The sequence below is a fragment of the Scyliorhinus canicula genome, chromosome 12, assembly GCF_902713615.1.
Source record: "Scyliorhinus canicula chromosome 12, sScyCan1.1, whole genome shotgun sequence".
Classification (NCBI taxonomy): Eukaryota; Metazoa; Chordata; class Chondrichthyes; order Carcharhiniformes; family Scyliorhinidae; genus Scyliorhinus; species Scyliorhinus canicula.
The window spans coordinates 148,309,147-148,332,907 of record NC_052157.1 but is presented as its reverse complement, the minus strand read 5'-3'; the positions used below and the strand labels follow the sequence as shown (position 1 = coordinate 148,332,907).

General features: G+C 47.2%; 1 protein-coding gene across 2 annotated transcripts in view; it reads left to right on the top strand.

Annotated features, from left to right (window-relative positions):
* LOC119975235 (spermatogenesis-associated protein 22) overlaps window positions 1-23,761 on the top strand; it is a 105,047-nt gene that overhangs the window by 4,795 nt on the left and 76,491 nt on the right. For both annotated transcript variants that reach the window (XM_038814898.1, XM_038814897.1), the window contains 4 exons: window positions 1,702-1,833; window positions 2,319-2,478; window positions 10,016-10,117; window positions 23,334-23,435. In XM_038814898.1, coding sequence (XP_038670826.1) covers window positions 1,702-1,833; window positions 2,319-2,478; window positions 10,016-10,117; window positions 23,334-23,435 — 496 coding nt within the window. The remainder of the gene's footprint in view (window positions 1-1,701; window positions 1,834-2,318; window positions 2,479-10,015; window positions 10,118-23,333; window positions 23,436-23,761) is intronic.

The window sequence follows — 23,761 nt, the reverse complement described above, 5'->3', positions numbered from 1 at the left end:
AATTAACATTACAGAACATTTCGAATTGATGTGCCTGTATATTTCCATCAGTTACACATTCACTTGTCTTTCTTCCATTCAATTGGGATGACATTACACACATATCCCTCTTTACGTTTCAATTCTTTCTTAAATATTTACATTGTCATGTTTCTTTTATACATTGGAGTGTTAATGACCCATACCGAGGGGTTTTACACTTACCTACCCCTTGATGTACATTTGCTGGTAGGACCTCAAACTTGGGGCAGCTGCCGCCAAGGTGCAATGGAGAAAGACCACTGTGTAAGGTCTTACCAGCAAATGTTTGTGGGGACCAGTGCTGAACTGCGCTGGCCTGAGGTCTCTGAGGTGAACGGGATGAATCCCAAAGCCTCAGGTACCTCGAGAATCTGCACAATAGAGTGAGACTTACTGCCTTGCTCTAATATGCAGATTTGCCAAAAAGTGATCCCGCTCACAATGGGTGGGATTCACATCGCAATGTCTCGCAAGGTCACGTTGGATCTCATGAGGTGTAGCGAGCTGGAGAGATCCCAGGAGCAGGGTGTCCTGGCTTTCATTGGCCACGCTGCGCCATGGTGAGCTGCTTTTCTGGCGCATTGTGGCTGTTGGATCGCGCCCTCTGATTTCAGTGGTTTTTAGCTATGGTATGGGGAAAAAAAAGGTTGCTCCTCGCTTTTGTCTTACATGAGTGACTTTTATTTTTAAATAGTGACCCTTAGTTCTAAATTCTCCCACAAGAAGAAACATACTCTCCACATCCACCCCACCAAGACCCCTCAGGATCTTATTCTTCTAAACTCCAGTGATTTAGACCTGTCCAACCTTTCCTCATAAGACAGCCCGCTCATTCCTGGTATCAGACTATAAACCTTCTCTGAACTTCTTCTGACACATTTACATCTGGAGACCAAGATGTACTCCAGATGTGGTCTCATCAATGCCTTAAACAACTGAAGAATAACTACCCTACTTTTGAAATTTAAAAAAATCATTTATAGGATGTGGTTACTTCATCCAAGTCATTCATATAAATTGTAAAAAGTTGAGGCCAATCCACCGACCTTCACATCTTTGGTTTGTGGAGGTAAGACCCACGCAGACATGGGGAGAACGTGCAAACTCCATGCGGACAATGAATCAGAGCTGGGATTGAACCCAGGTCCTTGGCACTGTGAGGCAGCAGTGCTAACCACTGTGCCACTGTGCCGCCCTGTGAAATGTTCAATATATTCACCTATTCAAAACATGGAGTTCCCCTTTAATTACTTCAAATACTTGGAAACGCTAACAGATAAAAATCTTTTTAATACGAATTTCCAGTGTCTGGAAATGTTGGTGTAACTCTAATCTGGAGTAAAAGGTGAAGTGGGCTTAGACATAAGTATGGAATTTTTAACTACTTTTTACAATCTCTGTAGAAATTAATTCCTAAACAATTGTCACCGTCAAAGGAAATGAAATAAAATAGTAGTAAATTTGCTCAAAGTACTTTCAGTTAGCTATTAAAACAATTGCTTGTTGATAAGTTTCTTTTGAGTGATCTTTGTTCTATTCATTTTGTTTAGTAAGAACATCTTTCAAATCTATTTTAGCCATGTTTCAAAGGTGTCTGCACAATATTAGCCTTTAATTCAGCAGGTTGATTTTTTTTCTGGTATGGAGATACCATTATGTGCTTCAAATGGTATTTTTCAGGATGCCTTCCTGTATTACTGTTTAATCAAAAGAAAAGAACCCGAATGCCATTGACTTCAAACCCGATGGAACATGAACTTGGCTCAAATCACCTTTTTCCAACACCAGAGAGTTTTGATTCACCACCAGCAGGTAATCAAGATAATTCACTTCCATTATTTCATCATTTTGGTACTATATTTTACCTCTTTTTTCATTATGCTCTATTTTCATTATGCTGTTCCCTTTTTTACTTTCTTGCTTCAATGGAAACGTCTACAGATAGTGCAGTAACTGAACAATATCATGCTGGCTTACAGGCCTCTACCACAACTGCTGTGAATGTCGCTGCAGTGCCTTTCCTATTTCTTTCCTAATCAGTGGGAAAATATAAAGGTTCCTTTGGTGGTTAAGTGTGAGAACTCACCTTATTAAGAATCAAGAACACATTTCCACAATGCCATGACTTAGTTGTTCATGGTTTGTAAATCACTGTTGTGTTGACAAACTTTTCAGTGTTGACCATCATACAATATATCACTGCAACACTATTTTAGTTGAACAATACTGTAGGCATATTATTCATTGTCATATTTACATTTGAAAGAAAAGTTTAATGTGTTTATTTAAATTTTAAGGCAACAAAGGATTAACACAAAGCAGAGCACCAGGCAATCAGATAGCAGTGCAAAACAATTACAGGACCCAGTTTCAATATCCAAATGTGAGGAGTAATATGGATAATGCACATAGTGCGACGGCACCAGCACCAAATTTGACAAAATCCACCAGGACTAGGTAGGTTATACAATACCGAACGATATGTTAATTTTGAGGTTATCTTTGTGTTTTGACTGTTTTGGATATAAAATCTATTCAACCAAAACTCCTGAAGAAAAGTATCTGGAGAAGCCTTTGTAAAGAATGATAATCATCTTCAGAATCTTTTGGTTTACTTTTGCTTTTAGTTAAAACAAGAAATATTGGAATAATTTGATTGCTGATAACATTCGGGATGACAGGCAGACTAGCTTGGATTTACTCAGTCTGTTAATATTATATTAGGACCATCACAGCTTTATACAGGAAAATATGGCGCGATTTCATGCATAAAAAAGAGTCCCAATTTGGGCGCACATAGCCGAGTGTTTGGAACCGAGACTGGTCCCGCTATCGAACGGGACTGTTTTTTTGTCCTCAGCAGAGGCTGCACTTATCTCATTTGCAGGAAGATGACTTGTGGATAGGGTGCCATTTATAAATGATCAGAGATCCATACACCGCTATGCCCCCCCCCCCCCCCCCCCCCCCCCCCCCCCCCAACCACCCCTCACCCCACCTCTTATGGGAAGGGCACTCGGGTGAATCCATGACCCCAGTCCTCCCCAATCTGTTAAACTGAAATATGTCCAAAGATGTGCAGGTTAGGTGGATTGGCCATGATACATATCCCCTTAGTGTCCAAGAATATACAGGTTAGGTGGGGTCAGTGGCGTGCAGAGGGGGGGGGGCCGACGGTGCGTTGGCCCCGGGCATCCATTGGATGGGGGCATTCAATTATGCCCCGGGCATCACCAGACCTCTGCACGCCACTGACCGTATCTAAAACAAAACGCCCAAGTTTGCTGCGCGCGATCACAAGATTAAAAGACAAATGAAATGACCGAATCCAATAAATCATTGCAAATGGGATCACCCTTCAAAAAGAATGCACTAAATCATTTCCAAAATGACCATTTTGGAGCGGTGTTGCCAGTTTGTCGCTGGGGAAACAATCCCGAGCCCAAATATGGCAAGAAGCAGCCTTGATGTGCAGTTTCATTGCCCCGACTGAATCAATATGCAGATTACCCAGAGACAGAGCCCAACGACATTTATATAATTGCTCACCCTTCTTGCCTGCCACGTCAGACTGCTGCTATATATTTCACCCTTGCGCATCTTCAAAGCCCTCAGTGTGTGAGCGAGAAGAGAGGGCTCTGCTGCTGCAAAGAGATCTGGATGTCACCAAGACAATCAGCTGGAAAAAAAGAAACTTTTACCCCGGGGGGAGGAGGAGGAAGAGGGGGAGGGGGGAACAGACGACATCCTTCAAAGATATTTCAGTGGGGGACTGTCTGCATCAGCCCCCTATCCCCCAGCTGTTGCTGTTTTATCCATCCTTCCGATCCTCCAGACTTGGGAATATGCTGCTGGCTCTGGGACTGTGCGGCACATTGCCTCTGAGGCTGGAGTCTTCCCTCCGGGAGCAGCAGCAAGTACCCGCTCACATCTGGCCAGAATTTGCGGAGTCCCAGGCTCTGAGCGGCACCGGTAGAATGTTCCTCTTGGACAGTCCCAGGTAGACCTTCCAGATCCCAGTGGCTTGTTCACACTTGTCAACTCGGCTCAGCAGCACCCACCCACACCCCCAGCACAAGGGACAACTTCAGAGGAAGCCTATCTGGCCGAGTGCGTGAGCAGGATGAATCTGAGCTGGTGGACTGGGATAGAGATAGGGGGACTCTGGATGCAGTCTGCTCGCTGGCCAAATGCTCTGGGCAGTCTCCGACCTGATTATGGACATTAACGGCAGCTACATAAGCAATATCGGTTGGCACACCAGAGAGGGACGCTGCAGGAACTGCACACCCCTATGATGAGACCTGGCTCTGTGGACAGCCAACTCCTTCACATTGTCCACTACCCCACCGCGGCCAGCTCGCTGCAACACAACAGCACCGACTGCGGGGAGCAGATCCTGCCCTATGGCGATACCGAGAAAGTGATCATCGGGGCCATCCACTCCATGATCACCCTGCTCACCGTCTCCGGCAACTGCCTGGTCATGATCTCGGTGTGTTTCGTCAAGAAGCTGCGGCAGCCCTCCAACTACCTGATTGTGTCTCTCGCCCTGGCTGACCTGTCCGTGGCTCTGGCCGTCATGCCCTTTGATTTATATTAAAATCGAATAAAGCGTTTATTTCATGTTTCTTCTGTGTTTATATATTCAAAATGTTTTCCTTTCTCATAATATTTCTCAGTATATTAGGCCTTATACTTGGGTCTTTGGGGCATACAATCAAGATTTGCCCTGGGCATCACCAGACCTCTGCACGCCACTGGGTGGGCTTCGGGGATAGGGCAGGAGTATGGGCCTGGGTAGGTCGGTCTGTGCAAACATGATGGGCCGAAAGCCCACCTGCACTGTCGGTACTCTATAGTTCTATGGTAATCTATTAATAGGTACAGAGACCAATCTTTCGTTGTTTATGTACCTCAATCAGAGCTTCCCTATGTCTCCATCTCATTCTCTCAGTTTCTCTGCCCTCCATCCCATTCTCCGAGTTTCACCACCTCTGCCGCATCTGTTGCAATGATGCCACCTTCAAAAATAGTATTTTAGACGTGTCTGCCTTTTTCCTCAACTGAGGATTCACCCTCCTCACTATGGTTGACATTGCACTCAACCCTGTCTGACCCATCACCCACACCTCTGCTCACATCCCTTCCCCTCCTTGCCAGAACCAGGTCCCTCTTGTGCTTACTTTTCACCCACCAGCATTAGCCGGAATTCTCAAGCATTGGAATTCTCATTTCCCATTGGCAGCGTAACCCCCACCGTGGGTTTCCAATGGCGTGGAGTGGCTTCAGTGCGAAATCCCGTTGACAAGTAGTGGGAAGAAAGAATCCCACTGCCAGCGAATTGCGCGTGCAGAGAACACGCAGCTGTGGACCTGGAGAATTCCACTCCTCATCTTCTGAATAGGCGCATTACAGCCTTCTGGACTCAACACTGAGTTAAACAACTTTAGGCTGTGACGTTTCCCTTCCATCTTGACACCCCCCCCCCCCCCCCCCCCCCCCCCCCCTTTGGTACGTTGTTGTTTTTCAATTGCCTTGACCTGCTCCACCAGAACCTCACACTTCCCCCACATGACCACCTGCCTCCTGTTGTTCAGTTTTGCTCCCATTAACACATCTGTTATCTTACCGTTTGCCACTATTAGCACTCTTCATCCCTGAATGGCACCATTAACACACACCCCTTTGGTTTATGTCTATGGCATTTTTGTCAATCTCTCCTTTGCCCTGACCTGTCTTTATTCTTTTATTATGCCCTGCCTCCTCCACTAACCTCTCCGACTGTATAATTTATTACAGTTCTACCTTTCTTCAGTTCTGTAGAAGGGTCATTTGGACTCAAAACATTACCTCTGTTTCTCTCCACACAAACTGCCAAACCTGCTGAGTGTATCCAGCATTTTCTGTTTTATTCCCCTATGTCACCTCGATTCTTATGTCAATTAACTTAAATCTGTGTCCTCTGGTTCTCGACCCTTGCATCAGTGGGAACAATTTCACTATCTGCTTTGATCAGCTTTCATGATTTTGAATACCTCATTAAGTCACCTCTCAAAATTTCTCTAAAAAGAACAACTCAGCTTCTCCACTCTATCCATATAGCAGAAGTTCCTCATCCTTGCAAGGAAATGAAATGAAAATTGCTTATTGTCACAAGTAGACTTCAAATGAAGTTACTGTGAAAAGCCCCTAGTCGCCACATTCTGGCGCCTGTTCGGGGAGGCTGGTACGGTTCTCGTAAATCTTTTCTAAACCCTCTCCCAAGTCTTCATTTCATTCCTAGAGTGAGTGGCTATAATTGGACACAATATTCCAATTAAGGCAGGGCTGGTTTTTATAAATGTTAATCATAACTTCCATGCTTTTGAACTCTATGCCTTTGTTTATAAAGCCAGGATCCCAAATGCCTTTTAATTCAGCAGTGTTTGCAGAGAAACCTCAGATCACTCTGTTCTTGCAGCCCTTTTAGAAATATCTTTTATTTATTGCCTCTCTTCATTGTTTTCTACCAAAATGTATCAATTCATACTTTTCTATATTAAATTTCATCTGCTACTTGCCCACCTATTCCACCAGTCTGCTTGAAGTCTATTACTGTCCTCCTCATGATTTTTGACCTTCCAAGCTATGTCACTGTAAGTTTTGATATTCTGAAATTATGTTTAAGTCATTAATAAATATCAGGAAAAGCAGTGGTCCTAGTAGTATCCCCTAGGGAACCTCACTGTTTCCCTTTCTCCGGACAGAAAAACAACTGTTCATCTATTTTCTGTTTCCTGTCATTCAGCCAGCCTCATATTCATAGACAGGAGGTTGAGAGGTCTGGCAGACTTAAAAGTAGAGGTATGTCTTCAGGGCCGGATGAAATATCTCTCAGGCTGTTAGGGAGGAAATAGCAAGGACTCTGGTAATCATTTTCAATTCCTCTCTGGCCACTGGAGAGGTGCTGGAGGATAACCAATGTGGTACCTTTATTCAAGAAGTGAGGAAGAGATACACCAGGAAACTACAAGCCAGTCAGTCTAACCTCAGTGGTGGGAAAAATACTGGAAGCAATTCTGAGAGACAGAATTTATCTGCATTTGTAGAGGCAGGGATTAATCAAGAACTGTCAACATGGTTTTATTAAAGGACGGCCATGTCTGATCAACTTGATTGTATTTTTCGATAAGGTGACCAAATGTGTAGATGAGGGTAATGTATTTGATGTAGTCTTCTTGGGCTTCAGTAAAGCTTTTAATAAAGACTCACATGGGAGACTGATAGCGAAGGTAATAGCCCATGGGAGCTAAGGAAATTTGGCAAATTGGACCAGCATTGGCTGAGTGGCAGGAAGCAGAGGGTGAAGATCGATGGGTGTTATTCTGACTGGAAACCTGTGTCCATTGGGGCTCCACAGGGTTGAGTGTTGGGGCCTTTGCTGTTTGTGGTTTATATAAATGATTTAGACATTTATGGAGGAGAGTTTATCAGGATGTTCGCAGATCATACAAAAATTGGTGGGGGTGAGTAGTGCGTAGGATAGCCTTAGATTGCAGGAGGATATCAATGGGCTGGGCAGATGGGCAAATGGAATTCAATCTGGATAAGTGTGAGGTGATGCACTTGGGAAGGACAAATGAGGCAATGGAAAACATGATGAATGACAGGAACCTGGGAAGCACAAAGGATCAGAGGGACCTTGGTATGCTTGTATGCCGGTTCCTTCAGGTAGCAGGGCAGGTGGATAAAGTGGCGAAGAAGGCATATGGCCTTTATTAGCTGAGGCATAGAGTTTTAAGAGCAGGGAGGTTATGCTGGCAAAACGTTGGTTAGGCCACAGCTAGAGTATTGTGTGCAGTTCTGGAATCCACATAGAAGGGATATGATAGCACTGGAAAGGGTGCAGAGGAGATTGACCAGGATGTTGCCTGGGTTGAAGAGTTTTAGTTATGAAGAAAGATTGGATATAGTGGGCTTGTTTCCCATCGGGCAGAGGAGGGTGGGGGGGGGGGGGGGGGGGGGGGAACATGATTGAGATGTATAAAATTGTGAGGGGCATAGATAGAGTAGACTGGATGAAACCTTTCCTCTTGGTGGAGGGATCAATGACCAGGGGGCATAGATTTAATGAAAGGGGCAGGAAGTTTAGAGGGGATGTGAGGAAAACCGTTTTCACCCAGATGATGGTGGGATTCCGGACCTTGCTGCCTCTGGTGGTGGAGGCAGAGACCCTCATAACAGTTAAACATTATTTAGATGTGCACTTGCGATACCAAGGCATACAAAGCTATGGGCCACATGCTGGAAAATGGGATTAGAATGGTTGTTTTTGACTGGCACAGGCACGATTGGCCAAAGGGCCTTTTCTGTGCTGTAGATCGCTAACTTTACTGGCAAGTCTTTTCTATGCCTTTTGGAAGTCCATATGAACAACATCAACTGCATTATGCTTTTCAACTCTGTTATATCATCAAAAAACTCTATCAAGTTGGTTAAACAGGATTTGCCTTGAACGATTCCATACTGATTTATTCACCTATATTTGTCCAAGTGACTGTTAATTTTGTGCCAAATTATAATTTCTAAAACCTTTCCCACCATCAAGGTTAAACTGAATGGCCTGGCTGGGTTTATCTTTGCATCCTTTTTAAAACAAAGGAATAACATTTGCAATTCTTCAGTCCTCTGGGAGTACCGCTGTAGCCAAGTACCATTGGAAGGTTATGGCTCATACCTCCACAATTTCTATCCTTGCTTTCTTCAACATCCTGGAATGTATCCCATTGAGTCGTAGTGACTTATCAATTTTAAGCACAGCCAGCCTTACTATTACTTCTGCTTTATCAGTTATTAGCAAATCCAGCATCTAATTTTCTATGATTCTTGATAAAGAAAGTTGCAAAGTACTCAATTACCACCTCAGCTATACCTTCTGTCTTCAGGCAATGATCTCCTTTTTGGTGCCCAATTAGCCTAACCCTCCACTTTTAATATTTATATGTCTGTAGAAGATACTAAAGTTAGCCAAGTGGGATGCATTGCAGGAATAGAAAGAAATATTGCACTGGAAATTTAAACAAGAAATAGAAAGTTCTGGATAGGACGGACATGTATTCACATCATTCATGTTCATGAGAACTAATGATGAAGGGTTTTGCTTATTTCTGTAGTAATTACAGTAAGCCTTTTAAACTGTTTATTTTTCTGGCATTCTGTGCTGCTTTTCTCTTGCTCTTTCCGGCAGTTTCTTTGCCGATTTTACCAATTTTTGTTTGCTTTCTCGTTGCCATTCTCTTTAGTCACATTTTTCTAATGGGTGTGACAACTTTGTCTTCCAATTTGGCTTTGGTGGTCAGGTACATTACCCATTTTGCCGTTTTTCCTCCTGGTGCAAACAGAAGAAAATTTCTCAACAGTACGTGCCTGATAGTGATGTGCAGCAAATGCAGATCAAATTTGACTTGCTGATATCATTCCAGCAACTGTGGAGGATGCGATGTGTCAGTGTAATCTGCATTAAATTTGTTGCTCAATACAGGCTTTCTTACAAATGCCAGCATAATTTGAATGTTGTCAAGCAGGATGCAAAGTTGTACAAATCATAATTGTTCAATGCTCTCAATATTATTTGCTGGCAACCATAGACCTAATAATTTGAAAAGCAGCTAAAGACGGGTCAACAAATTGGAAACGCAGGCAGAAAATTAAGGTTATTCTAATCAGAATCCATAAAAATATGTGCACGTAATGACGTATTGAATGTCAACTTTACTGTCTTTATATTCTCTAGGTATTAACATATAGTTTGAAGAAGAAACATGGACGTGGAAAATATTAGAGCTGGCAGTTATTGATAGAAATGAGTGCAATAGTTTAAATTGCTGTATGCCTAATATTTGAAATATTAATAATTGACTGACTCTAGGAAATAAGATGAATGACTTTGTGAGCCTTTTCTCTCTTCTACATTTTCCCATACTTGAATATTAATTACTCATGCTACTTGTAGCCAACTTCAGCAACACGTACATCAGTATCAACAAGTTCAAGAAAGTAGGAGGTTTTCTCATGGCTCTAACATCAGGGGACAAAGCAATAAAAACAGCTGGAAGTAAGTGAGTTAAAAGTTTATGATAACATTTGAGTGTTAAACACTAATAGGTTGGGGATTGACAAGTTTGTTACTGATTATTGTTTGTTGTTGGTGGGTGTAAATTTGGGAGAAAATGTGAAAAAGAAGAATAAAAAATATTTTAAAAACACTAATAGGAATTTATATTTTCCGATGTAATCAGCAAATGTAATATTGAATATGTACATCTTCCTTACAGATTCATAATACACCATTCTATTATTTGGTTAAAGGATGGGTCCAAAAAATGGAAATGGACTTGATTGCTTTCTGTTAAACTATGGAATTTGTTTTGCAACTGAGAAACATGTGCAAGATGGGGAGAAGGGCTCTCAACAGGAGTCCGGCATGTTCAGGGAATAATGATCTTACCTGCACTTTAGTGAGATACATGTTTCATATGTCAGTGCTTCAGTAAGCATGTCCTCTTTGAGCTCTGTTGCCTGCTGCAAGGTCAAAACAGAGGGAAGACAACATCACCACTGTTTGTGAACGTGACTCCTAAGCAGTGCTACTGTTTTGGCTGCAGCATAACTGCTGGAAGGCAACAGAACAAGGGCAGTGGGGGATACAGCCAATGGCCTTGAAGGCTGACTTCAAGCAGATGTGGTCGTAGAAGACCAGGCTTTTGACTGCATCATTTAGGTATGGGTGGCAGCAGTCGGGGCTGGCAGGCTGACAGGCAACAGCAATGGCCTTATTGGAATGGCTCAGCAATTAGAGGATGCATGCTGTCAGTAAGAGATGACTCGATTGAAACATGTAGGGTGTGATTTCCGTGTTGCACCGGTGCACAGATCTGGGCACGCTGGTTAAATAGCAGTAAAGGCCAATATTGAGATTCGCACATTGCGCAAATCAGTTTGACATTTAACTGGCCCTCTCCTGATGGCAAGTTCCGGATCTCACCCAAATATGGTGAACATATCATTGACACTAGTTTGCATAATTTTCCACCTCATTAGCGAGTTGAAGTCAAATGCTTTGGTGTGCACAAGCACCGGCTCCCCAACGAAGTATCACGCGGGCATCGTTTAGCAATCCTTTTTATAAATGTGAAACTGACGCAATGATTGCTGAAGGGAACTGAGGAGTTGAGTAGCTATTTCCATTTTTCCGACATGCAGCTAGGGGCAGGGTGGAGGAGGTGTTGAGGATCTTTTCTTCTGAGATGCCGTCAAACCGTCTTTAAATATTGTGGATACCCATAACAGGGCAACTACAGCTGCTGCCTGTTTGTCCCACCAAAAACTTCCAGGACAGAGCCCTGCTCTTGGTTCTATGCTGACGGTCACTTTAACTCCCTGATTGTCGGTGCCTCTCCGTCTCCAATTCCTTACAGACATGAAGATGAATGGTGGTGTAGCGAAGGTTCTGCAGAGGATGCTCTTGTAATGCTGATGGCAGCCCAGGCGGTCAGGCGCCAGAGAAGGCAGCAGCTTGATGTAGGCTGGAGGCGGCGCCTCATTCACAGGGGACCGCTGCAAACACTGAAGACCTGCCCGCACATCAGGCCGAGGATAAACTTCAAGGAGGACACCCGCAACGACCCAAGGTGTACAGGCGTGATTGGTCTTTTGAGGAGATGACAAACAGCATGTGCCGCAGGAGACTGCATCTCAATAAAGAGACAGTGCAAGCAGCTGTGCCACGTCCTCGTGGACTTGACACCCTGTGGAGGAGGAGGACACCCATTCCCGGTGGCCGTGGAGGTCACCGCAGCCCTGAACGTCTGTGCCTCCCATTCGTTCTAGGGCTTGAGTGTGGACTTGTGCAACATTTCACAAGCTACAGCCCAGAAGTGCATCCGTGAGGTCGTGGATGCCTGTGCAGCTGACTATATCAAATTTGAGCTGGACCAAGCCCACCAAGTTGCCTGGGCCTCGGGATTCTCCACTATCACACCAGGTCCAAAGGGTAATTGATGGAATGCATGTAGCCTTATGCACACCAGAGCATCAGCCAATGCTCTTCATTAACAGGATGAATGTTGAACTCATGTGAGTCACCAGCTCCGGACCATGCACGTGTGCATGTTTCCCAGGGAGTGTGTATGACAGCTCATCCTGGGACACTCAGAGATCCTCTGTGTCTTTGAGGATCACCCCAGGATGACGGGTTGGCTCTTGGGGGATATGGGGTATGCGCTGAGGTCCTGACTGATGACACCAGTGCGGAGGCCAGAGACCGAGGTGGAGGACCAGGGAGGCCCTCATCATCGCAGGCTTCTCATAGGGTGAGGCTTTGTCTGTCAACTCACCCCTTTCCCCCCCCCAGTCCTCTCTTCCCCCCCTCCTCCTCAAAACTATACTGTTCCACCCTGCAAGGTCAGTGTAACATCACCCCAGGGTAATGGGCCTGTGTTGGCATTGTCAACGGGTCAATATACAAGGCAGGAGAATGATGATCACTCGTTGTTGGTAGCCCTGGTGCTCCTCAGTTTATGCCAAAGTCTGTCTTTCTGCTGACAGCACGCTCACACCCATCCTCTGAACGGGGTCTGCATCTTGGGCGTTTGATCTTGGACCACTGTGCTGGGGTGTGAGGGGGGGGGCGGGAGCAGAGAGGAACAGTGGGTTGGGGTGCAGGTAGGCCCGCTTTGAAGATTACTGAGACAGAAGCTTCAAATGTGTCAGGTGTAACATGTTTTAATAGTGAACATTGGACATTTCCATTCTCCCTAGCTTCAGATTGTGACCAGCCCCCCTCGCCCACTCAGTGATCCTCAATCTTCTTGATCTTATGTGGTCTACTGCTCATTCAGGGGATAGCTGGAGTGAGCACCAGAAACCTCTGCGTAATCTGGCTCTGCCACTCCTGGTGCCTCCCTGTTGTTTGCACCATGGTGTTGACGCCATCGGCGATGCTCCTCAGTGACTGGGGCATGCTCTGCAGTGCCTCGGCAATGCCCACCTCCGTATGGGACATGTCCCTCATTGACTGGGACATGTTGTCAAGGCCCTCAGCCATGGTCGTCACAGACTGAGACATGCCTTCGACGCTACCACTCAAGATGCTGCACTTGTGTTGCAGGCTTTCCACTGCGGTTGCCACCCTAACAGTGTGGGCCTTGGTGCCATGCATTGTCGGCATCATCGCCTGCACCCCGTAGCCTTTGGTACTCTTCCAATTGGCTATGCAGTCACTGGAATGTCGCTGAAACCTGAATCTCACGGCTGTGTCCTACCAACTGCAACAGCTCCAGGATAACCTTATTTAAAGGTTCCGCATCTGACTCAGCAGTTTGGGGATTCAACAGACCTCTGACTGCTGACTCCCTTGGATGTTCCTGCCTCCACCTGATGTACATCAGCAACTATGTGGTGCTCACCAGATTTTGCCCCAGAGGCCTGTCCACTAATGTTGCCCACCGAGTTGTGTGTCTCTGCACTGGTGGAACATGAGTGTGATAGCTGTGATGCCTCGATGGTGGTCTCCTTGGAGCTCTCCTCCGAGGTGGTCTCTTGGGTGGTGCGGGGGAGTGGTGGGGAATGACTGCGAAACCCCATCAGATGGAAATCCTTTGAGAGAACGGACATGTGGTCAGTGAGAAGGACGGATCACTTTGTCTGACAGAGCAACTCACTTGAGACAGACCATCTGGGTGAAAGGGCAGTGGATCCTCACCTCTGCGGCACAGGCCAACTCACTGTCGGTGACTGCTCTCTCCTGGGTTAACCCCAGGGTCTCCAGGGTTCATTCCTCAAAGGGGGTGAGGCCTCGGATCTCTTGTACTCTGGCCCCTGTCTTGCCTATCCTCTCCTGCGGGGACAAAGAGAGGGCTTTGTGAGCCATCCGCCTGATGGATCAGGTAGGTCTATGGCAGGTGGCATATGTGGGCACCACAGCTGGACATGAAGGGGTTGGGCAGGTGTCACAATATGACTAGGGGTATTACGGTACCTGGGAGTCTGAGCTGCCTTTGGTGCAGAGGGCTCGCTGCCCATTGGCCCAAGTATCGTGTTCTCTGTATGTTCATTTGTCAAGAGCAAGGTAGCTCCGCCTACGAGGCGGGGTATAAGAACCCGTGTCCCCCAGCAGCCAGGCCATTTCTGTACTCCTGCTGCCGGGCTCACTTCTTGCTGATTAAAGCCTTTCGATTCAGACTTCACCTACGTTTCGTGTCTATTGATTGTGCATCAATTTAATCAGCAAGATTTTTAAAGGATGGAGCTCCGCATCAAGCCGGAGTGTCTTCGACTCAGCCCACACGCAGCAAATGTAACAGCCACCTTTAAGCACTAGCTGGCTTGCTTCAACAGCTACCTTAGCATGGCGGAAAACGTCCCGACAAAGGAGCAAAAGCTGCACACCTCCACTCGTGCGTCGGCACCAAAATATACACGCTCATAGAGGACACGACAGACTACGACGCGGCTATGGACCTGCTCAAAGGACACTTCATACGGCCAGTAAACCAAGTCTAGGCTCGGCACTTACTAGCCACGAGGCAGCAGATACCTGGTGAGTCACTGGACGATTTTTACCGTGCCCTCCTTGTGCTGGGGAGGAACTGCGGCTGACCACAGGTGTCTGCTGCTGAGCATACTGAACTCCTAATCCGAGACACCTTCATTGCAGGCATGCAGTCCTCGCAGATCCGCCAGAGACTGTTGGAAAGAGAAACCTTAAGCCTCACAGAGTCACGGGCCCTTACCATCTCCCTAGATGTCGCGAACCGAAATGCATGCTCGTATGCCCCTGACCGCGTGGCGGCCCCCTGGGCAGCGTGGAACTCAGCGTCTCTCTCCCACGGACTCGGACTCGCCCCAGGCCTGCGCCGCAGGGCACCCCGAAAAACCCGCGGGGCCCCGTTGCTATTTTTGCGGCCAGGCAAAGCACCCCCGACAACGTTGCCCAGCCCGTTCCGCAACCTGCAAGGCTGCAGGAAGAAAGGCCACTTTGTGGCCGTCTGCCAAAGGCGGTCGCTGCGGTCCCAGGCAGCGACCGCCGGATTCCCCCTTCTCTCTCTTCAGGGGCCCCATGCGGTCCGCGGACCTCGCTACCATTTTGGACCTCTGTCTCCACGTGCGGGCAACCGGCGGCGCCATTTTGTCCACCCCCCACCATGTGTGACCAACAGGCGCCGCCATCTTGAGTCGGCTCCGAGGACCCCGCGGGTGACTGCTCCCTGCCTGATGAAGACTCCGACTATCTGCCACGACTCGCTTCAGTCACGCTGGACCAGTCTCGATCCCGCACCCTCTCTACAGCAACAACAAAGATTTTACTCAATGGCCATGAGACGAACTGCCTGCTGGACTCTGGGAGCACGGAGAGTTTCGTCCACCCCACCACGGTAAGACGCTGTGCTCCCCCTGTCTACCCGGTTAAGCAGAAAATCGCCCTGGCGTCCGGCTCTCACTCAGTACAGATCACGGGGTGCTGGATAGTGGACCTCACGGTCCAGGGGAGGGAGTTTAAAAACTACAGGCTATACGTCCTCCCTCACCTCTGTGCGGCAGCACTCCTGGGGTTAGACTTCCAATGTAACCTCCAGAGTCTAAAATTTAAATTCGGTGGCCCCATGTGCCCCCCCCACTGTCTGCAGCCTCGCGACTCTCGAGGTCGATCCCTCGTCCTTGTTTGCAAACCTCAACCCGGATTGCAAACCTGTCACCACCAGGAGCCGACGGTACAGTGCCCAGGACCGGCCTTTCATCAGGTCCGAGGTCCAACGGCTTCTGAAGGAAGGGGTCATGGAGGCTAGCAACAGCCCCTGGTGAGCACAAGTTCTGGTGGTACAGACCGGGGAGAAAAATATAGAACATAGAACACTACAGCGCAGTACAGGCCCTTCGGCCCTCGATGTTGCGCCGACCTGTGAAACCATCTGAAGCCTATCTGACCTACACTATTCCATTTTCATCCATATGTCTATCCAGTGACCACTTAAATGCCCTTTAAGTTGGCGAGTCTACTACTGTTGCAGGCAGGGCGTTCCACACCCCTACTACTCTCTGAGTAAAGAAACTGCCTCTGACATCTGTCCTATATCTATCACCCCTCAATTTAAAGCTATGTCCCCTCGTGTTGGTCATCACCATCCGAGGAAAAAGACTCTCACTGTCCACCCTATCTAACCCTCTGACTATCTTATATGTCTCTATTAAGTCACCTCTCAGCCTTCTCCTCTCTAACGAAAACAACCTCAATTCCCTGAGCCTTTCCTCGTAAGACCTTCCCTCCATACCAGGCAACATCCTAGTAAATCTCCTCTGAACCCTTTCCAAAGCTACCACATCCTTCCTATAATGTGGTGACCAGAACTGCACGCAGTACTCCAGGTGCGGCCGCACCAGAGTTATGTACAGCTGCAGCATGACCTTGTGGTTCCGAAACTCAATCCCCCTGCTTATAAAGGCTAGCACACCATATGCCTTCTTAACAGCCCTATTAACCTGGGTGGCAACTTTCAGGGATTTATGTACCTGGATGCCGAGATCTCTCTGTTCATCTACACTACCAAGAATCTTGCCATTAGCCCAGTACTCTGCATTCCTGTTACTCCTTCCAAAGTGAACCACCTCACACTTTTCCGCATTAAACTCCATCTGCCACCTCTCAGCCCAGCTCTGCAGCTTATCTATGTCCCTCTGTATCCAATAGGATGGTCATAGACTACAGTCAGACCATCAACAGGTTTACGCAGCTGGATGCATACCCTCTCCCCCGTATATCCGACCTGGTCAACAGGATTGCGCAGTACAAGGTCTTCTCCAGTCCGGCTACCACCAGCTCCCCATCCGCGCGAGTGATCGCAAGTACACTGCGTTCGAAGCGGACGGGCGGCTCTGCCACTTTTTAAGGGTTCCCTTCGGTGTTACAAACGGGGTCTCGGTCTTCCAAAGGGAGATGGACCGAATGGTCGACCAATACGGTTTACGGGCAACCTTCCCTTATCTCGATAATGTCACCATCTACAGCCACGATCAGCAGGACCACGACACCAATCTCCGTAAATTCCTCCAAACTGCAAAGCTCCTGAACCTGACCTACAACAAGGACAAATGCGTGTTTAGCACCGACCGTCTAGCCATCCTCGGCTACGTAGTGCGTAATGGAGTGATAGGCCCCGACCCGGAACGCATGCGCCCCTGATGGAGCTCCCCCTCCCCCACTGCCCCAAAGCCCTCAAGCGCTGTCTTGGTTTTTTCTCCTATTACGCCCAGTGGGTCCCCAATTACGCCGACAAAGCCTGTCCCCTCATCCAATCAGCCACGTTCCCCCTGTCGATGGAAGCCCGCCAGGCCTTCAGCCGCATCAAAGCAAATATTGCAAAGGCCACAAAGCGAGCTATTGACGAGTCCCTCCCCTTCCAGGTCAAGAGCGATGCATCCGATGTAGCTCTGGCAGCCACCCTCAACCAAGCGGGCAGACCCGTGGCCTTCTTCTCTCGTACCCTCCATGCTTCTGAAATCCGCCACTCCTCGGTCGGGAAGGAAGCACAGGCCATTGTGGAAGCTGTGCGACACTGGAGGCACTATCTGGCCGGCAGGAGGTTCATCCTCCTCACAGACCAACGGTCAGTGGCCTTCATGTTCGACAACGCACAGAGGTGCAAGATAAAGAACGACAAGATCTTGCAGTGGAGGATCGAATTGTCCACCTACAATTATGACATCTTGTATCGTCCTGGGAAGCTGAACGAGCCTCCCGATGCCCTGTCCTGCGGCATCTGTGCCAACGCACAAGTGGACCGCCTTCGAACCCTCCACGCGGACCTCTGCCACCCGGGGGTCACCCGCTTCTTTCACTTTATAAAGACCCGCAACCTGCCCTACTCCATTGAGGAGGTCAGGACAGTCACTAGGGACTGCCACATCTGCGCGGAGTGCAAGCCGCACTTCTACCACCCCGAAAAAGCACATCTGATAAAGGCTCCCCGCCCTTTGAACGCCTCAGCATGGACTTCAAAGGTCCCCTCCCCTCTATCAACCGCAACACGAACTTCCTCAACGTGATTGACGAGTACTCCCGCTTCCCGTTCGCCATCCCCTGCCCCGACCACACCCACCACCATTAAAGCCCTTCACACCATTTTCTCCCTGTTCGGATTCCCCGCTTAAATTCACATCGATAGAGGGTCCTCCTTTATGAGTGACGAACTGCGTCAATTCCTCCCAGACGCCCTTCACTCAATCCGTTCGCCATCCCCTGCCCCGACATGACCACACCCACCACCATTAAAGCCCTTCACACCATTTTCTCCCTGTTCGGATTCCCCGCTTACATTCTCATCGATAGGGGGTCCTCCTTTATGAGTGACGAACTGCGTCAATTCCTCCCAGACGCCCTTCACTCAATCCGGTCACTACTTTGCACATCCACTAATCAAACACCTCACGACCCCCCCCCCCCCCCGGTTCCTTTCTCAACAAGGGGTGAATGTGGTAGTATGACTAGGGGTATTACGGTACGTGGGAGTGTGAGCTGCCATTGGTGCAGAGGGCTTGTGTTTTCTGTATGTTCATTGGTCAAGAGCAAGGTAGCTCCGCCTATGAGGTGGGGTATAAGAACCCGTGTTCCCCAGCAGCCAGGCTATTACTGTACTCCTGCTGCCGGGCTCATTTCTTGCTGATTAAAGCCTTTCGATTCGGACTTCACCTACATTTCGTGTCCATTGATTGTGCATCAGCAGGTGGGTGCCAGAGGGTACTGAGGAACAAACTTAAAGATCGGATGTGGGGAAGGTGCGAGGTGTCGGCCAGTGATTTGTGTGGGGAGGGGGTTTGGGAAATTGAGGGGTGGCTGGCGGAACTGATGCCAGGAGAGAGGGGGTAGCTTACCTTTGCAACTCGGTAGAGGTCGTTGGTCTTCTTCCTACATTGGACGCTGGTCCTCCTGGACATGCTGCCTGCACTGACTGCCACTGCCTCCGAGGCGGTATTGGTAACCCTGCTTCTGATCCTCTGACCCCTTCGGGGTAATAGGATGTCCGTTCTCGCATCCACTGCATCCAGAAACCTGACCAGATTGGCAGTGCTAAAGTGAGAAGCAGGTCTGTGCACTGCCACGCTTGTGCTTGACTGGAGTGAGTGGTGAGGGAGTGTTTAAAAGCAACTCCCCCTTGTTAGCGGCAAGGTGCTGAGGTGCAAATCTGGTGAATCAGGTGACAAGACAGCCAGTAATGGCGAGTAGTTCATGGGGCTCATTTCCGACGATAACTGCTGTTAAATACGGGCCGTGATCTTGCCAACGTGGCAGCTGAGAAACACCCTGCCAATCGTGCCCAAAATTAAAGTTTTCCCCGTTAAATCACGCCCATAAGATCTCGAGGGTCTTGACAGAGTCTATGTGGAGATGCTGTTTCCTCATATGGGAGAATCTAGGGGTCACTGTTCAAAAATAAGGATCACACATTTAAGACAGAATTGAGCAGAAATGGTTTACTCAGAGGGTAGTGAGTCTTTGGAACTCCCTTCTTCAAAAGTCAGTGGAAGGAGATTTTTTGAATGTTTTGATAGTAGAGGTAGATAGATTCTTGATGAACAAGGGTGTGAAAGGTTACTGGGGGTTGATGGAAAGTTACAGTCAGATCAGCCATGATCTTATGATCTTATCAGCCATGTCAGAACAAAGTAGCCTATTGCTGCTCCTAGTTTTTATGTTTGTATCCTGAGAGAAAGCAACAATCTTGTGCTCCACAGAACCACTGCCAGTCCCTTGGAATGGTGCCTCAGCAATCGTACTAATCTATTACACCCAGCAAGCTTCTTTTGTATATTAATATCTGCGGACATGATGGCAGCAATGTGAGCTTGCATGGGAATAGCAAGCTAACTTTGGCTGGGCAGAGGTCAGAACACCCACTGCAGCAAATAGTCATTGAGTGATGTCCAGTGGCGCTGCAATGAAAACTGAGACGTTGGCCATCAGATGCTTCATTTATGTGTGCTAATGGAGTTGGACACTGATTTTATGCTGAAAAAGACAGGCTCTGAACTTTGCACAGACTTTGTATGAAGTTGGTGCTGAATTCCTGACATTGTACACCAACTTTCTGGCAGATGTGCCAATACACCAAATATTTCATTGTGCATACCCACCAGCCTTCTTCTGCCCTATTGGAGTTCTTATCTGAAGACTGCACAGCAGAACATGTGTGCGACTTTGTGCTCTGGGGAGCTGGAAGATGTGCTACTCTTACACCATGCCCATCTGCATGCCATTCAGGTCTTACCACATGTGCATATTGTCCGTAAGCTATCTACTAAATCAAGTACAATGTCAAGTGTCTGAGCTGGCAGCTGCAAGTGTGAGATCAAGTGATGATGATTCTTCTTCCTGACTGTCTTCTTATTTTTCTACTTTTAAACCATTATTTCTCCCACCAGTATCTGGCCAGGTTACATGGGTATATGAAAAGAAAAAGGCACTAGACTAAGAGTGTGGTGAAGTCGGAAGGAGGGTGGTGGGAAAGTAATAAGTGAATGCATGCTCTATTTGCAGCTTTTGAATCAGAAGCAATTGATAAGTGAGATGTGAGAAGAAAGATTAGGTAATGCCACCATCTTCTATGATTTCAAACCTGCCTCTGGACACAGCCTCAGCAATTATGCTATTATAATAGAGAGCATAATCTCCCCGATGTGGAGAGAGTGCAGCTGCATATCTCTATCTCTAGCCACTTAGCTGCTGCTTCCAGCTGTACGCACTTTGTCTTGCAAGAGGGAGGGAACTGTGCCAGTGAGAATAGTGCAACAAATCCAGTATTGGCAATCAATGAAGATCTTCAGAACCTGCTGAATATGCAACTTAAATCACATAAACCTTTCAGAAGCTCTGAATGCTTTGAGTGTTGCAGGTTTTAACAAATGACGCAATCTCTGCGCTGACACCAATAGTATCAACAAAGGTCTGATGAGTGATTGACAGCAGAGCGTCCAGGGTTTGATCTCCATCGAGAACAATGGACTTCGTTCAGCATAATCTGCACTTTCCATGCAAGTACATCACACCTCCAAAAATGGAATTTCAAGCCTAGCATATGAGTGAGATCACCTGGTCAGACTGTTCAGCATATTGTGAATGAAAATGGTTTACAAAGATTTGGTGCATGAATCAAGGCAATTCACCTGACACACAGTGCTGTGACCTACCTGGCTCTCCATCTTGGACTTAGCTTTGTATAACTGCAAAATATCATTGGCAAGAAGAATAATTTGGCTGATGTGGCTATGATAGCTATGCAAGCAACGTCATGTGGGCATTCACTGACCATGACCATTCGTATGAGTTCATTGGACTTTTTGTGACACTAGATTCAGATCCTCGGGGCTTGACTTTGCATTGATTGTACTGGCCAGTTGATGCCACTGCCTTCTATGGGTTTGTCTGGAGAGCTTCCTGGTTATCTGTGGATAGACCACCACATGAAATGAAATGAAAATTGCTTATTGTCACAAGTAGGCTTCAAATGAAGTTACTGTGAAAAGCCCCTAGTCACCACATTCCGGCGCCTGTTCGGGGAGGCTGGTACGGGAATTGAACCGTGTTGCTGGCCTGCCTTGGTCTGCTTTAAAAGCCAGCGATTTAGCTGTGTGCTACATCTGTCTTTCTCTGTACCTTCTCCGTAAAGGGCCCCCAATACAGTGGTGGAAAGTCTTGCAGCTGTTCACTCCCATGTTCCACTTTTCAGGCCAAAATCAGGAGTATAAATACTTCCAGTAACTGGTACTAGTCTCTTATGATTTCAGGCTGGCTGATAAGACATGAGGTCATTCAGTAGCGCTGCATGCTCCAATCATATTAATTAGCAGGCAGCACAAAGTTGACATGCAGCCTGCATGGGAAACAACAGGAGTAGATTAATCTTGCTTTGTGATCGCTGCTATTGAATTTTACTCCTGGATCATTTAACTTGTTGATTGAATGCCACTCAAAGGTTACTTCTTGGATGATGTTGTTTCAATTGATTTGGTAATAGACCCAAACCTAGCTCTTGATCCTTTTGGAATGTGTTACATAATGGGCCAACATCAAGGGGCTGTATTTTCCTATGGGCTTTGAGATCAAATGGAGGTCCCAAGCCTGCACTTGCTGACTGCGCAGTCTTATCAGAGGTGACCTCATAATTAGCCCCCTGTGAATTTTCTGGCCTATTCAGGGCAGCGGGCAGGCCCTTGATGTTGCCGGCCCATTCAGAGGGCTGACAGGTCTGGAGACTCAGCAGAGCAGCAGTTAGGCCTGCCGAAGGCAGGTTGGGAACTGTGAGAGCGCCTCAACATGGAGGCACCCTTGGACAAAACTTTATGTGGGCCAGAGTTGTTAGACCTCATTGAGCAGAGGGGTTACCCCCAATTAATTTTCTGGTCCTTCTGCTTGCAGCCTCGTCATCAGGGATTGAATCTTGAGTTCCCAAGGTCCCCTGTCCTGCCTCAGCAAAGCCACCTCATTTTAGGTGCGCGGGACCAGAAAATGTGGCGATCTGTTCAAATGTTCATTGACTTTAGCAGAACTAGAACATCCCTCCGGCGGGGAGGGGGGAGGTCTATGAAATTCTGTTCTTAGAGTTTTCCTGAAAAATGTTATTCTCTGTTCTACTATTTGCTCTAATATTTAGATTACATTGCAATACATCTGAGAAAACACAGCCTGAAATGCGTTACAAAATAGTAACAGACTTGATGGGTTAAAATGGAGTTATACAGTGCAAAAGAAGCTTTGCAATAATTTCTGACATGTGAGATGCAGTGATGCCTTGGGAAAAATATGAGTCTGATATTCATGAGAACATATACACCCATAAGTACTTCTGCAAGTTTTCAGTTCTTTGCTGGTGAGGGCACAGTGGTAGATAATGACAGACAACAGACTGAATCACAGCATCGCAGTTTAATTCCCTTTTGATTTGCTTCAATTTAACCGGGCCCCAGTACACTCTCCAGCAGAACATTCCAGATCCTAACCACTCACTGCATGAAGAATAGTCCTCATACCACTATTGCTCCTTTTACTAATTACTTTAAATCTGTGCCCTCTCATTCTCTACTCAGTCCAGACCCCTCATGATTTTGAATATCTCTATCAAATCTCCTCTCAACCTTTTTTTCTGAAAGGAAAATAGCCCCAATTTCTCCAATCTATCTCGCTAATCATGAGATTTATAAAATGATGACAGCACGACTATTTCAATTGATATAGAAGCTTATCATAACCTCAGAGATAATTGTACAAAATTCTTATTTTCCAGCCAGCTTCAGCAACACGCACCTACACAGCAACAAAGTCAGGGACATAGACAATTTTCTGGTGTTTCCGGCACCGCAGGGCAAAGTGAAAAAGCAGGTTGGAAGTAAGTGGATTTTATAATATTTAGCTATTTTAGTCTTTTTTCTCTATGATTCTATTCACATTTAGTTATCTTTCAGTTGCAGTGAGGGTTTACAGATTGCAAGGCCGGGATTCTCCGTCCCGCCAGAGCCGCTTTCTAGCGCGATGCGCCCCCACCGGCAGTGGCATCCTCCGTCCTGGCAGCCGGCCAATGGGGTTTTCCATTGTGGCCACCCCCACGCCGTCAGGAAATCTGCGGGTGTGAATGTACTGCTGGCGAAGCGGAGGATCCTGCCGACGGAGAATCCCACCACAGATCTTCTTCACCTGATGAAAGTAATATTCTGA